The sequence below is a fragment of the Amphiura filiformis genome, chromosome 10 (assembly GCF_039555335.1).
Source record: "Amphiura filiformis chromosome 10, Afil_fr2py, whole genome shotgun sequence".
NCBI classification, from domain to species: Eukaryota; Metazoa; Echinodermata; class Ophiuroidea; order Amphilepidida; family Amphiuridae; genus Amphiura; species Amphiura filiformis.
This window is the reverse complement of record NC_092637.1, coordinates 9,127,019-9,144,296: the sequence shown is the minus strand read 5'-3', so window position 1 is coordinate 9,144,296 and position 17,278 is coordinate 9,127,019. Positions and strand designations below refer to the sequence as shown.

General features: G+C 36.3%; 1 protein-coding gene across 1 annotated transcript; it reads right to left on the bottom strand.

The window, feature by feature from the left end:
* Positions 1-2,318: 2,318 nt before the first annotated feature.
* On the bottom strand, positions 2,319-16,356 carry LOC140163221 (uncharacterized). The gene is made up of 8 exons (XM_072186618.1): positions 16,252-16,356; positions 14,785-14,948; positions 11,386-11,456; positions 11,013-11,055; positions 10,306-10,538; positions 9,469-9,575; positions 7,545-7,703; positions 2,319-4,505 (listed from the first exon to the last, which is right to left on the bottom strand). Exons 1-8 carry the CDS (start codon positions 16,354-16,356, stop codon positions 4,500-4,502), a joined length of 888 nt encoding a protein of 295 aa, XP_072042719.1. The 3' UTR covers positions 2,319-4,499.
* Between the last annotated feature and the right edge of the window lie 922 nt (positions 16,357-17,278).

Sequence of the window (17,278 nt, the reverse complement as noted above, 5' to 3'; positions counted from 1 at the left end):
TGTGTACTCTCTATTGTTAAGTTTGTACTCAATTTACTTTTGCAACTGTGCCAAATTCCATGCTTTTCTCGAAAGTATTTCATAATGAATATCCCATATAATTGTGGATTTCTAAAAACGTATAGAAAAACATTTCAAATATGAAGTAAAAGTTGCACTCAGAGAGGCAGGCAAGCAATTTTGGTATGCCTTTTGGAAATAATTTACCCTACCCTATGGCTCATAAATTATTGTACAGCCCCATATTACAGTTTAGCACATTATATCATTTATAAACTTCCATCACTGGTACTTCTGAAATTAACTTTCTGCAGGTGCGAGGTCTCCAGCAGTGACATATCAACTGTATAATAGATAAGGCTTTTATTGTAATTGTATTGGGAGTTTTAAAAAATATATTAAAATCTTGTAGATGTTTTTGAATTGAAGTTGTAGTATGTGTGAATTAATATAGTCCTGATTGATATTTCAAGATAATGGTCCATCCCACTCTTCTTACATACCGTAGAATTCCGTCTAGAAGCATATATGCCTCTAAACAAGGTTTTTTTTAACAAAAGATATGAAAGGCCAATAAATACCCTTCTCAAAAACATTGCAATAGATTGGTCTCAAAAACATTGCAATAGATTGGTCTTACAAATATACATGTTTGTACAGCTGCCTTGATCAGTAATATAGTTGTTCAAACTCCAAATTCAAATTTAGGAGGGACGATCAGATTTTGGGTTGGTTTTACTGGGATAATTGTGAGCAAAAAAATTTTAATACCATACTATTTTTACCCAAAATGAAGGTTTTATTTTAGACCGAAATGAAGGCTTTTGCAATTTTACCATATTTCTGTTAAACAGTGTTTATCGGGCTAAAAAAGAAGAAAAAAAGGGCAGGTCAGGTTGATTTTGCGGTAGATGTATTTTGTTGTATATTTTCTCACAATATTTAGAGGGGACGTCTGCATCCTCTTGTAGACAAATTGAGAGGTGTGTCCCCTCCATTCTGCCTGCTTCTGCTACCCCTTGCCACTAGGTCTGTAATTCAGTATCGAAGTTACATAATACATGTACGTCCCTCTCATCATTCTTCCTCTTTTTTTCTCTTCCTTATCTGCCCATTTGTTGAATATAAGGTGCTGTGCAATAATTATGAGCCGGGGGGGTAAAATTTCCAAATGCACCAAAAATTTCCCCCCCTCTTGGCTCTCACAAGGGCTCATAATTATTGCACAGCCCCTAACATACCACCAAAAGATCCCCGCTGCCGCATTAGCACCAATCCGGCTTGAAACCTGAAAATTGGCCTGAATTGTCAAAAAGTGGCTGAAAACAAGAAACGGGTCATTTTGCCAAAAGGTTGGGAACACATTCCCCCCTTGCCTCGGTCCGGATTGACGCTCAGGCCCATAACCAGGATTCTTTGAGGGGGGTGCCGATTTTGAAAAAGTGGACTTTTTTTCAAAGGGTGGGGGATTTTGTGGAAAGTGAACCTTCTTCCCCAAATTTGGACCTTTTTGACCAAAAAAGCTTTGACAATCCGGATTTTTTGGCTTGCTATGCTCGCATATTCTTGAATTTGGACTTTTTGTATACTTTTGCAAATTTGGGGTGTGTGGAACCCTCTGCACCCCCCCCCCCCCTATGGCTCTGTTGACGCCCATGCCTGTGGGACAGGTATAAATGGGAAGCGAGACCTGCATCAATGCACATTCCTGGGATGCAGATCAAATGTGATCTCTTGTGCGCAGACACAGTATTGTGTCTAAAGCATCCTACATGCCATACACCCACTGTAATGCACTTACAAGAAATACGCTCACTATGTGATCATTTCTCGGATACATGCAGATCCAAGTGCAGTGTAGACACATATTGTTATGGATGCAGATCTCAGGAGATTACATTGATGCGTTTTGATGCAGATCCAGCTCTCATATGTGACCCAATCTGGTCCATGTGACCCAATCTGATCCACTCTACCAAAGTTGGAAATTTTGAAAATTGAGCGAACTACCATTACTATCTTGCTCAGTTCAGTCAATTACGGATGTTGAATCCTCAGGTCTCTTGAATACTGGTTGCAAATTTGTGCATCCATTTTCTTATGTTTCGTATTGTTTTTTCTCCTCGCTATTATCCCAACTCAGTTTTATTATTGCCGACTTTAGCCTGATTGGACCAGATCTAGTCACATTATTATGGAGTCACCTATATCTATTGTTAACCATTGAGACTATTTAGACCAAGTTCAAACACCCAATTTCAAAACTCAATACATGTAGATTAGTTTTATTATTCATTACAAACTTAAAATCCTGGATTTAAAATGTTGACATACAAATGTTAAAAGATACAAATGTTAAAAGATACAAATGTTAAAAGATACAAATGTTAAAAGATAAATGTGTTAAAAAATACTATTTTTACGTCAGAAATATTAAATTATTAGGCAACAATCTGAAAATTTGCCTACAATTTGACTTTTTTCCCAAAAATATTTTTCCCAAAAAAAAATTATTAAAAAAATATTTTTATTTATAAAAAAAATATTTCACCCCCCCAAAAAAAAATATTGGAATTTGTTACTGCTACCACTGGTACATGTATAAGTCAATTCAGGAATTTTTGATATTTTGATTTCACAAAATGCCATAGAATTCCATCTATAAGCATATAGGCTATACCTCTAAATGTGTGGAGTTTTTCTTATGAAAGGCAGACACCCTCCACAAAAACATTTTTGAGTTTGACACTGATACATGTGGATTACCAAACATGTATTATTGTGAGATCAATCAAATGTTACGTTCTTAGAGGGTGTCTGAATTTTGTCTTGTCAAAAAACTCATTTAGAGGCATTATGCTTGTAGGTGGAATTCTAATCACTCAGTATACTACAGTCATTGTATCAGTTATCATTAAATATAACAAAAAAAATAAAAATTTGTAAGAAAAGAATACATCTCAACCCTTCTTTTTATTTCACATACATTGTACTATAGAATTCACTAAGTGTATGCCTCTAAACAGTGGGTTTCTTTCGATAAAAAACAGACACCCTCCATAAGAACATTTTGAGTCTGATACTGATACATGTGGCTGGCCAACCATGTTTCATTGTGCTTCCAATCTATTGCTACAATGTGTGTATTACTGGGTGTCTGAATTTCATCTCTTTCATCAAAAAACTCATTTACAGGCATTATGCTTGAAGATGGAATTCTAATCACTCAGTATAGACCACTTGACATCACTGTTTATCAACAAAGGCGAGGGACTCGTCTATAGATATGCTTGAACGAGCCGCTACACTGTTCAATGGCTTTCCTGTACTATATGAAATGTGGCGGGCGATTTAAAATGCACGTGCCCTTAGCAGACTACGATGCGTACGCACACTGCAGGGCAAAGAACAATTGAAATTGCCATAATGCGCGCGCATACTGCCGGGCAATGACGTCAGATGCCAAGTGGTCTATACTACAATTATTGTATCAGTTATAACAAAACTACTTTTAAATAAAAAAAAAACATAAGTAAATTGCAGTAATTTATTGGTTATTCCAGCTGAAATCCATACACCCTCTATTCATAGAGAACCAACTCCCCATGTTTGTTTGTCACTCGTGGAAAGCAAAATAGTGCTCCTCCAGATTATTTGCCCGGCCCACTGCAAACTAATACAGAGGTGAACTATTTTGCACTCCATAAGTGACAAGCAAGCATGGTGTCTCGTCTTGTATTGTCTTGGTTGATTCGGCAGGTTCAGGTCTAGCTGCAAGTACTATCGCCAACTTTGATGCTGCTCAAGCTGATATAATGATATGACTATTTTAATTACTTTTGGACACTATTTTTGAAAATTTCTTATGTGGCTGGTGAACTGGTATCCCCATGAAGCTTGTTCCAGTCTGTCACAGTGCGAGGGAGGAAGGAGTTCAAATAGATGTCCTTTATTCCCTACATCTTGAGAATTTTGAGCTGGTGACTACACCTAGTTCTGGTTTCCGTTGACATGGTGATCATGTCGTCCCTGTCGATTGCGACTAAGTCGTTCATGATTTTGTTCATCATGGTCAGTCTGTTGGTTCTGCGTCGGTCTTCCACTCAAGCTTCTCCAGCATTTTTGTTACACTGCTACACTGCTCGTAGTATTTCAAGCAGAATCTGGCTGCTTTCCGCTGGATTCGCTCCAGAAGAAGTCAGTACTCTTTGTTGTACCTTAGCTTGTTGTTTAGACCAGGTTTAAAGTTAGACCTGGTCTAACTTGTTTTGTGCATACAGGCCATAACCTTTTTGCAAGTTCAACAACCAAAACGTCCAAAAAATACATTAGTTTTAATCACCTCATTTCTTATCTACATCTGTTTTTATCACATGAGGAAGTCTTCATCCCAAATGTTACCATCGTGAAAGTACAGAATTCTGAGCTCTTATCTACATCTGCTTATTACAAAACTCAGGGAAATGACCATCTAGCCATCTCAAGTCTTCTTGCTGCTGTTACTCCTGCAAGAGAATAGAAAAACACAGAAACAAAATTATACCCGACATGCTTAGGCTACAGGGTCAGAAATTCGCAACCAAGTGCAAAAATCCTTTTGGATTCTCCTACTGGAATTTTGCAAGAATCCATGGATTCTTGCCACTTTGTATGATAAACTGAAATATTTAGATTCTTGCAATTGTGTTTACGAGAATCTTTGCGAGAATAGATTCTCGCCAAATTTCTAATCCTGGGCTAAAAAAATTAATTCTATGTCTCAAACCCATGGCCAAAAAGTAACTTTCACAAATAATAATAAAACTTTTTTTTAAAGTATTATTTTATTTTTCAATAACAGGATAAATGTTGTAAAATCAGATGAATATCGTTCCATTCAGTAACGTTTAGGCAGCAGAACACTTGTATTACCGAGTACTAAGTCCCATTTCACTAAAAAACACTTTAGGTTGGCACCATGACAACAGGCAAGAAAGAGTGAAAAGCAGGATATCAGATTCTGATTTTTAAATATTTTGATAAGTGTACATAAAAACTGTTGCCACCGGGGTCTTGTAAGTCCACTTGGCCCCTCAACATGTATACACTAAAGTTGTGTATAGTTTCATATAGTTTGGTAATGTTTTATAAATGTTCAGGGCCCAAAACAAATCTTTCATAACCTTTCGTGATGTTTTCACCCTGGAACATGTATTAAACATTATTAAACCATAAGAAACTATACGTAACTTTAGTATATGGTCAATTCCAGCCAAAGCGGGACAAAATTCTCTCTGGGGGCCATTTGGAAAATGTTTTCCTTTTCAATTCTAGACTTATCAAATGAGACGATCATATCTAGTGAATCATCAGGTGGAAGTGCCATCGGATTGAAAAATAACTTTTCTTGCTAGACCAAATAAAGTGTTAAATGCGCATATGCATGTTACCCACAATTCAAGCCTTTTTTCACCTATTGTACGCCATAAAATTTCAATTTCTTTAATATCTTTCAATATTTTATGTGTGACTTATATACACTAGAAATCGGTGAAGACTTTGAACGTAAAATTGAATTTTATTACATATATCTACAAAGAAATATTTTGGTTATTACAAATTTTAAGAAAGAACCAGGTGTACAGTTAAGATTGTGTCAATTCTTGAACTCTTTCCAAAGAGGCTGTCAAATAACATTACTGTATTATTTCGAAAGATTAGAATAAATGCTTCATATAAATGTAAAGTTAGATTTTGTATCTCGTCGCAGGATGAGGATCTCGGATGGATTCGTGGGTAACAGCGTCTGGAAAATAGCAATTCCTATAAATTTTTTTAAATAAAAATAAAAAATACTTTTCCGTATGTCAATAATTCAGGCTACAATGGCACTAAAATGAATTTTAATCAAAATACATACTACATGAAATATTTAGAATGGATCATTATGGCATTTTGGGTATAAAAATATTGAGAATAATGAAGTTGCCAAATTCAAATAGACAGAGCAAACAGTTTTATATTATTATTGTAGTAAAATCATGCCATATTCTCATGCAGCAATATTCTATTAACTTCGTGTTTGACGGTTCCTATGAACTAAAACACTATCAATACATTGTTAACTATAATTTAAGTAGGGATTCGTGGGTAACCAAAATGTTCGTGGGTAACACATATTTGAAGGTATGTATTGGTAAGCGGCAAAATAGAAAATATTACAGAAGGTTGGAAACCATCATGCGGTTATTCTTCCATTGTGTTTCAATGATTCCCGTTTCTCTAACCAATTGCATTTACCCAAAAATGGTAATTTAGGATAATCAATCAAAACTTCATGATACAGCTTCAGTATACCTTCAAGGGGACGCTATTAAACAGGACTGTTTTGGAACCTATTTCGCATGTTTTCAAAATGTTAAGATGCATAAGAAACATATAATTTACGAGTAAATCCTTGGATTCGTGGGTAACGCCAATTGTGGGTAAAGCTATAAGTACTATAGTACCGTTTTGGTTTGCATTTCTTAGGTGCATAAACTGTAAGTACTGTAAAAATTATAGCATACCCATGGCTTGAATATGTGCTGATTTAAACTTAAAATAAACAATCTCCTTGTTTTTCAAGGTTAGCATCTATTCGGGATTGTGGGTAACAAAAGTTTAAAGCGTCGAGATTCTTTTTTTTAAAGCGGTGAACGTATTTTTACGATTTACAATTTTAAGCGCTTGTCAAACTAAATTCAGTGTCCAAAGTCATTAAATGTTAATTTAAGTTATGGCAATTATATTTGCTGGACTCGTGGGTAACAGTTGATACGTGGGTAACGTCAAATTTGATTTTTTGGAATTTTATGGGTAAAACGTATTTGCACAAAATAATCACTTGGACCTCAGAATTATAGAACGAAACTTCGTTTCATGATATAGTCATTTATGGCATATTCACTTAACATTTTTCAGAACGATCATTTTATTTTTGATACGCGGGTAACAAAATTATTAGCCAAATTGACTTAATGGCCTCTAGAGTCCACAAACTTTGGTGGAATTCAATCGCTTTTACATATGATGAGAGATCATGCAAACGTCTTTCTAACGGTAATAATTTCATTTTGATTGAAGGACATTCAGTGACATATATGGTGCTTTATCTTTGAATTCGTGGGTAACGCCAATTCATTTAAGCCATCATAACTTGTCCCCTGGTATGACTTGCTAGTAAAGGCCTATATGCACAAAGAGAGCACATTGGACGTGACATGATATGCTCCATCAATAACGTGATTTCCTTTATTAATGACATTTTAAAGTGGAAAGTTAACATAGAGAGAATTTTGTCCCGCTTTCGCTGGAATTGACCATATACATATTGAGGGCCAAGTGGACTTACAGTCTTCTTGCGCTCAGGTCTCCAAGTGTTCCAGGGGTTCGAGGGATCCCATACAAATCCAGAAACACATACAAAGATACCCTATCTTAAACCACCTCCGATCTGTTTAAAAAGATACTCCAGGTCTGAAATGTTTTCAAGAAGAAGTGTTTGAAATCAAGATTGCTCCTACCTTTCTTTGTCTTGGCATAGTTTCATTGCCTCTGCTCAATCCACAACCATTCCCTGGGACAAATCCACGTCTACAACGTCCCAGTGATACCAGACCACGCCCTATTCCCACTGCAGGACATGAAAAACCAGATGGAGGATTCAGTCCACCGATGCTGGTCTGGGGATAAAGGAAAATAGTAGTAGTATTTAATTATTCTATAAAGAATTAATGCACTCTACAGGGTTGTAGCTAGGATATTTTTAGTGCTGTGTGGCATTTGATGAAAATCTTGCATATTTGGCAATTTCTTGTCAAAATTGGCCAAATTCTTGACTAATTATATAAAATTGTACAATTTTGGACTCTGAGTGACGGCTCCCGTGCTAAAATTGCAGCTGAGTGGTGGACTCCAAAACTCAGTGGTGGGCTCTGCTCCCCACCACCGCCCACTGTAGCTACAACCGTGACACTCCACATCGTCATCATCCCTATATCTTCGTGTCAAAAATTGCCGTGATAGTACAGCGAATCCCCTCGTTTTTCAACAGCTACGCATCGCGATTTTGTTCGAGATAGGCCGAGCGACTCAGGCTAAGCATACCATGACTATCATATGAGATACAACAGAGTTTCTATATTCTACACATTATTACGATTTGTGCATGCTCTAGTACCCCATATGATGTTTCTATTACAAGAAAATCGATTTGTTTTCAGGTAAAACCAGGGTTTTGTTTCCAGTACACTCACTCGAAAAGCAATACACTAATTAGCGGGGCCTTGCAGCTTGCTGTGGATATTTTTACTGCATTTTAAAAGTAAAAATTTTGAAATCCAAAGTAAAAATTGTGATATATTTAATTTTGAGAATTACATTATTATACTTTATAGGTATAAAGGAACACGTTTAGCCCATTCAGTTAAGTTCCAGGTGCAAGTCCTATAACACAATGCATATGTAAACTTTCTTTATCTGTGTCAATAATAGAATATTGATTTCAACAGAGTATTGAGCTGTATGGAAAAAATATTTATAATACAGGGTGTTGACACTGTGCACTCTACACCATGCAGTCTTTGATTCCCTGCTTCATGCTGTAGCATTGACAAGAAACCAGTGAAATTCAAAGAACCCAGACATATGAATAAGATGAGTTAAAGCCCAAAGAAAAGTGAAGGCTGGTTTTACCTAGATATTAATTAACGTAAGACATCCTGCTTTGTATTGCTTTGTTTTATATGGTTTGATTTAGTTATTAGTTATGGAAGTTTTCCCCCCGTCTAGAAATATCAGGTTAAAATTGACCAAAGAAATGTGATTTGCATCTTCCTTATAGTCTGTTTAACCCCCTGAGCACTACCTGCCGATCTAACATTGCCTCTGATTGGTCAATTACGTGAAATCTTCACTAATAATCACCAATCAGAATGGAGCTTTGCAAATAATTCACTCCAGTTTTTTTGTGTGGTGAAATTATTCTAACAATGTTGCTGATTGGTCTAATTGATAATGATAACTTCTTTTTGGCCAATCGGCAGGTAGTTCTCATGGGGTTAAGACCAAAATTAACTCCCACTTTGGCCAATTTTAGCATTCAAATTTATGCCCACACTGCTACCAGGGAGGCAGTTGGACAACCCCTTTATATTTTGCCTGGTGCACCACTGGTATCCCCCTTTGACACTACTGGTCGTAACAGCATTTTTGATTGGTTGATAACTTGAAGCCTTGAAATTTCAATTGCCAATTATGACTAAAGCTTTGAGCTATTAATGGTCAAACTTGCATTTGCATATTATCTTATTAATACCTTCCTTGATTGGTTCAAAATTGGGACACAATATTCATTTTGGCCAATCGGGCGGTAGTTCTCATGGGGTTAAAGGCTTGGTGGAATCTAGACTCTCCTGATTTTATCTCTTGGGGACTAGTTATTCATACCTGGCTGGTGGCTAGAGTAGACACTGCATCAGGCTGAGCTGATGGCTCTAGTGCATTCCCATTACTTGTATCCCCTGCGCTGAATACGCTGCCCGCAATGCACCCTCCTGTGAACATAAGAAATGGAAACACTTATAAATTGAACTTTCAAAGCATCCATAAAATTTGTGCCATTTCATTGATGGACAATGCTGAATTTGTGCCTAAATTTCATCAAATTTGAATTTCATTGTGCATTTCCCTTGTAATTCAATGCTCAAATCACTCATTAATTTCCTAATACCCTTCTACTCAAGCAGACTACAAGCTCATTTAAGGTGGTACTACACCCCTTGATAAATTTGTGTCTATTTTTGCATTTTTCTCAGAAAATAATTAACACACTGGTAACAAAAGTTATGTATATTATAGGGGCAAGAAATCCAGTTACTACACTGGAATGTCAGTGACTCAAAACAAGCGGTACGTTATTTATGATAAGAAAATAGGTACCGCTAGAATGTACCTCATTTATTAACATATATAATGAACCACTTGTCTTGAATCACCAAAATTTCAGTGAAGTAATTGGATTCCTTGCCCCTATAATATACATAACTTTTGTTACCAGTGTGTAATTATTTTTTGAGAAAATTGCAAAATTAGTCACAAAATTTATCAGGGGTGTAGTACCACCTAAGTTATCAGAACCTGAGATTTAATATACCTAAAGGTACCTTTAGGTATATTCGTCTCAGTCAAGAACCTACTTTGGAAGAAAATCATTTCAAATACCTACAAATGAGCAAAACACTAACAATATACCTGCTCGAGGTCAAAATGGTGCTCAAGACTGACCTTTCTTCTTATTTGACTGCATGGTGTCACTAGTGCCAGTTGCCATGGCAGCAGCTTTGGCTGGTTGTCTGGGCAACTGTAGCCCAGCTTGTTGCTCTCCTACGAATGATGCTGTCCTCTCTGGATGTTCACTGGTGTGTTCAGTAGTGTCTGCTCTTGCATGAGGCTGATATTTTGAGACATCACCTTTATTGATGGGGTTGTTCATCCATGGCTGGTGGACTTCACTCTCACTGATAGAAAATAGATTGAATATTAAAGCATGAAGTTGCAAGTTGGGAATTTCAAGACATTCCAACTGCTGAGTTGATGTTCTTTGCTTGAAGACATCTTGTATGTCCTTTATGAATGGGGAGAGAATTGAATACATTGAATTTGTATCCATTTTTAAATCATTAATAGAGTATAACATAAACACAATTCTTTGCATATTGAAAACAAAAAAACCTTTCTTTTTTTTTGCAAGTCATGTTTGTACGTGGTCTTAAAATTTGGTTCACCTCAAGTTCGGTAGTGATGTATGTGCGTATTTTGCTTGCCGCAGTATCGAATTGTGCACGTAAAGTTAAACGTGCAAAGTGAACTCGCACACGTACAAGAGCAGTTTGTCGGCATGCTTACGGTGCAACCACAAAAAAGCATTGACGTCACTACCAAACTTGAATGTTCCCCATATTAAGGCTTTGAAGATAATGTCTGCTACCTACCTGGTAAATTTCTGGTAGAGGGGTCCCTGGTAGTTATCAGGATCTTCAAAACATAACACAGATAAAGACGCAACAAAATAATAATGACAAAGACAAATGTAAGACATTATCAACAGCGGCGGCACCATGGGAGGGCATGAGGGAATGTTCCCATCCAGAGATCTTGCTCCCCTCACCCCTGCAGTAATAACCCTCTTCCCCAAAAAATGCATTTTTATGCTTATTCCAAATATGGTCATGAAAATGTACAATTCTGAAATTTTGATTTTCAATAAAAAAAATGAAACTTGTCATCTGCAGAATTTAATACTGCAGAGTACATTAAAAATTAAAAATTATGAGCCCACACTGGTCGTGTGGATAGATAGCCTACCATTGTCCCAGTCTTCTTCTGTGCAGTCTTTAGTGTTTTGTTCCCTCTCTGAACCCCTGCAAATCCTATATCTGTTGAAAACAAAAAACGAAAAGAAGACAACAACTTAATACTTTTGTGTTTTGGTCTTAGCTAGGTAACAGATTTTGTTTGTGTGTACGGTTAAAACTAAGTTTCCACAAAAGCTAATATGATATCACTGTGGGGGCTGGAACACACATGTACACCAGAGACCAAACCCAGGTTTCTGTCATTTTATATGGGAAGTTTGCTCCTAGGACGGGCAATAATTAATGCCTTTGACAGATGCTACATTATAATTGTAGGTGTTGAGAAAGGCTATTAACTTTTTTAGTAGACCAAATTTGCCAAACAAGGCCATAGCAACACATATTTGAACTCTTCAAACCCTCAGTGGGCTGTAGAAGTCTGGTAAATGTTTTAAAGGACAAAATAGGAGAGGCAATTTTATTCAAATGATGGGCAAACCTCAATTTCAAGCTCAGATATTAAAAATTATGAGCCCACACTGGCAGTGTGGATAGATAGCCTACCATTGTCCCAGTCTTCTGCGCAGTCTTTAGTGCATTCACTCTCCTGCACACCTGCAAAGCCTAGATCTGTTGAAAAGAAAGAAACAAACAAACAGAAGCCAATGACTTAAAACTTTTGTGTATGGTCTTGGCTATTTTCTTGTTATTTTGTGTAAGTTTTGTATGGTTAAAACAAGTTAGACCAATTTGTCTAACTTTAGACCGGTCTAACTATGGCGGTTAGTTCTACGGAGAAGGAACTTCTTAGTATTTGCATACCTTATTCTATAATATTGTAGATCCTGTTAATGGCAAATACATCTAGCTTACAATGTACTATTAAATAGCCGCAGTTTTATTTTTTGACTTAACTAGGAGTTTACATTAAACATTCAAAAAACTAAGTTCATGGTGTTTGGCACTAGCAGGGTGTTAAAAAACTTTACAGATGTTAATTTATGTTACAATAATGATACTATTGAGCGTGTTGGTGTATTTAAGTACCTTGGTGTTACATTTGATCCAAACATGGCTTGGTCTGATCATATTAATGCAATGTCTTCCTGTATTTCTAAGCCATGTGGTGTTATTAAACGTGTCAAACCTTATATTCCAAAAGATACCCTCATCATGCTTGCTAATGCAATTGTTATGCCTAATTTTGATTATTGTAATACTGTTTGGAGTAACTGTTCTGTAGAGCTCTCCAACTCCCTCCAAATTCTTCATAATAGACTTGCTCGTATTATTCTTTCTGCTGATATCAGAACACCAATTGATGACATGATGAGTACTCTTCATTGGAATAAATTAAATGATAGGTGGTTCAACTATTTGGCAACACTAACCTTCAAATGCCTGAAAGGAATGGCTCCTGGTTACCTTTCCTCTCAGTTCACTTTCGCATGATACACACTCTAAGGGAACCAGGAGTCAAACCAACTTTGCTCTTTGCGAACCATCGTGGAATATTAATGCAGGTAAAAGAACTTTTCATTCATGTGCTGCTAAATTGTGGAATAGCCTTCCATCTGATAGTAGATGTAATTTTAAGTCAATGAGTATTGCTCAATTTAAGCAGTTATTTTTGATAAAACCTGTGTAATCTGTTGTTTTTTTTCTCAGCTGAATTATATATACAATTAGGGTGGCCACAATGCTAGCTATTGTGTGTACCCCTGCCTACATACACAAATGTCTGGTGGAAATTGTAACAGATTCTGCAGCAGTTGGAAAACTTTTGGGCATTTTGAATTCCATATAATTTGTCTCCTAGTAACTTCTGTGCAAACCCGACTACCTAATTAGATAGAAAATTTTCTGCTCGTAATGAAGGTGAATATAGCATTTTGTACGGGCACGCATAAAAAAGTTACCCACCAAATAATTTTTGTCATCAAATAAAACTATTTTCCCAAAGATGTACAATTATGCTATATTCAGTTTTACAATCTAGACCCTCAGAGCAAAATCCTGTGCAAAAATCAGACAATTTGGTTGTGTAGTTTAGGAAATTCAGGCCTTTGAAGGTCTTAATTGGCACATAATAGCGCCCTCAATGGTGAAAATCACACATATTTACCTTAAAAGTCCTAGCAAAAGAGTTATTTTTGTGATTTCAGCCATTTTAAAAATGTTGTAAAGAAGCAAATATAGCAATTTTTATGATCCTCAGGCTGGATTTTTAATATTTGCATAAATGAACATTAAATAAACATAAACAATACATCTCATGCCTTCTTTGGCTTTATTCCCACAATTATCGATTCATGAATATGCAAATTTATGACAAAATCAGGATTTTCCTAAAAATGGGGTAAAAATGGCCGATTTTGTGAATCTTTAAAAGACTGTATCTTCGCAACGGATTGTCCGATTGAGTTGATTCAAAAGGTTTTTTAAATCATTTTGCAGAAGGAACAATCCTGACAGAAAAAGTTATTCCAGGGGTGGGTTTGAAATTTTCATGTGACCACCCTAATACAATGTATGTTTTCCCATTTGTTCACAATGTTATGTCCCATTTATAATTACTATTTGTATTTTCTGATTTATTACTGATATATATGCTTCTTGTTCACAATGTAAATGCAGGGCCTCCTTGGAAATCAGTGTTTGACATTGAAGGAGCTACCCTGGGTAAAGAAAGTTCAAATAAATAAATAAATAAATAAAGGAGGAAAAGAAAAAAATAAAGGGATCCCTCCCTAAGTCTAACCTCCATAGCTAGTAGACCAGGTCTAAAGTTAGACCTGGTCTAACTTGTTTTGTGCATACAGACCCAAGAGTTATTTTTTTCCACAAAGGTCAATCTGATATCATTGTGGGAGCTTTTGGAGTTGCAAACATGTTAAAAGGGATTTTTGGAGAGCTGCGAACATCAAAATCAAGGGTCTTTCTTGGCTTTCTGAGTGGTATTTGCCTGAAAAAACAGAAATGCGAGGAATGAGCAATTTAGGGGTCTTTCAGTGCTCTGTTTTGGTCAAAATTTAGGGGTCTTTGAGAGCTCCGCAGTCCAAAAACATACCCATATGGTCATTTATGTTGAGTAATCTGGCTAAACATGAGTCAATAGTCAAAAATTAAACATTTTGCAGGATCTGGATCTGGATGTCGTCTATTTACCGTACTTTTTATCACTATCAACCCATGTTGTTCTGCCATTTTTCACCCTGATGTGGCAGTGACGTCAGTGCGCATTTCATTGGGCGCAGTTCAAATCACTAGCATTCACTCACAGCGCTGGTCAACTCACGTTTACGTGCTTAAAGACCCTACATGTATGCGCAAGCAAAACAGCTGCTTCAATGCACTGACGTCACTGCCAAATAAGGGTAGAAAAGATATCTTCTATCTGCTCTTTTACCTGTACACATTCAATTTCACAATCACATACTTACGATTTGATGAAAAATCGGCTTCAAAGCATTTCCTATCTGGACAGTTATTAATGTGATGCTTGTGCTCGGTTGGTAGTACAGTGTGACTGGCATTAAACACACATGTTAACCTGGAACGCCCATTCCATTTCTTGGTAAAAACAAACGAGGGAAAAATGAAATTAGAAAAAATGAACCATAATTGAATGTACATAAAATAGGCCTGCAGTACATTATACATTTCATTTAGATTTTGTCAACATTCTGAGAATTATGTTTGCTTAAGGTGGTACTACACCCCTGTGGTAAATTTGTGACTATTTTTGCATTTTTCTTAAAAACTAATAAAACACTGGTAACAAAAGTTATGTATATTATAGGGGCAAGGAATGCAGTTACTACACTGGAATTTCAGTGACTCAAGACAAGTAGTTAACATAACATAACATAACAACGGCGCTTGATATAGCGCAATACCAAAAATACATTGCGCTTTACAACTATACAAAAATAACAACAGCAAAATACATTAGAAAATATACGTTTTAAGACCCTTTTTAAAAGATTCAACTGTGAGAGCAGTGCGAAGTGTAGCCGGTAACTGGTTCCAGAGGGTTGGACCAGACAGACCAAATGAACCATCACCAATTTTTTTCTTACTCCTGGGGATGACAAGGCGAGTAATATCAAGCTCAGAGTGAAGGCCCTTCCTAAGTGGAATGTAGGTAGCGATGTAGTCAGTGAGATACATTGTATATCGGTGATAGTCCATTTAGCACTTTGAATACGTGAAGAATAATTTTATTGATTTATTGATCTATTGATCGTTATTGATTTATTGATCAAATATTGGTTTTCCTCATTTTTGACTGTAACTCCACAACTGTTGTCTGTGCTGAAATAAAATTTCCAGTGCAGTAGTTGTAGTTCTTGCCCCTATAATATACATATCTTACTTGTCACTAATGAGCTGTAATTTTTGAGAAAAATGCAAAAATAGGCACAAAATTGGCCAGGGGTGTAGTACCACCGTAAATTGTTTTAATCAGGTAAGGCCAATAAAAAAACGTGTTTGTTTGCCCAGACACGACCGACCCAAAAAATTATAAAACATCACACACTTTTTTTTTTACAATGATATAAAAATAAAGGAAATGTTGTTTTTTTCCTATAAATATGCCAAATGACACTTGAAAGTTAATATTCCTGGCAATCACAGCTTTCATTTTCCCATCAACAAGCATGCATTTATACTGAATTTATACTAAATCTTAATCAAGATTTTGTTGCCAAAGAGATTAAACTTTATGGTAAAGTTGAATTAAAGTTTGACACAAGTACAAAATGAAAGGCTGAATGCCGTATATTTTCTCTTATCCCACTTGCTGCAACACATATACAGATGTGAATGTTCTGAGCCTGATCTCATCAGACTCTATCTGGTTTTTACCTACCTTTTTGGCACTGCATTTCTGAATATGGAACGGGAACCTGTTGGCGATGATCTTGTGACCTGGATCGTATGGGCAGATGAACTCCGCATGTTTATTACGGTTCATTATGATCTACAATATGCAGAAAAACAAATTGTTGAACTGATTAAATTAAACTTAAATGGAATTCGGAATGCGAGCTTGAGCATCCAACTTGAATAAGATGCATCAAATTTTACAGCCATGGCTTTCCCTAGCCTCGGTTCGAGGCTTCTGGGCTCTGGGATGGTGTTTTGGGGTTGTTTTTTTTTCTATTTTTTCCATTTTTTCTTCTAGGGCGACAAGAAAGAATTAGAAGGAGCTTATAATACACTGAGAACGTTACAGTGTTGTGAGCAAGACATAAAAACTGATTGGAATCAGCAATTTTCTCTGGTTATTTTCTCAGAACCATGACAACGAAGAGAGGTAGTAATCTGATATTATCATGTACAGATCAGAGGTGGGTGGACAGGATATGAAGACACATGAATAAAAAATAAATCGAGAAGCAAAAAAAAAAAAGGAAAAATAGAAAAAAACAAAAAACAAAACACTATCCCAGAACCCAGAAGCCTTCGAACCGAGGCTAGGCTTTCCCCATGGGGCCAATTCCACCGTTACGGATGTTACCGATATATGCAACTAGCAACTTTTAAGTGAATAGCACACCTGCTTGCTGTTAGGATAACACTTTATTTCTTAATATGCTATTAGTATACACTCTAATGTTCAATATATTGAAGCAATTTTGTTTTGGCTTTCTTAGTTAATTAGCTACAGAAATTAGAAATGAGCGTTACGGACGTTACGCGAAAGTGCCTGCCTTTTTCTGTCAAGGTGCTTCCTTAGATTTTTTTCTTTACTATCTTGAAGTAGGTCTGTTATCAATCTATGGAGGCATCATTAGCAAATTTGAAATAAATGCTCCTGTTTTGAGCAATAATGTTCCAAAATTTTGTTACGGACGTTACAAAAGGCACTTTTGGCATGGAATTGGCCATGGATA

Coding starts and splice junctions, on each gene's coding strand:
- LOC140163221 (XM_072186618.1), bottom strand. CDS start 16,356: ATGAACCGTAATAAACATGCGGAGTTCATCTGCCCATACGATCCAGGT. Junction 11,056..11,385: donor AGAAGAAGACTGGGACAATG/GTAGGCTATCTA, acceptor TATGTTTTGAAG/ATCCTGATAACTACCAGGGA. Junction 9,576..10,305: donor GCAGTCAAATAAGAAGAAAG/GTCAGTCTTGAG, acceptor TTATGTTCACAG/GAGGGTGCATTGCGGGCAGC.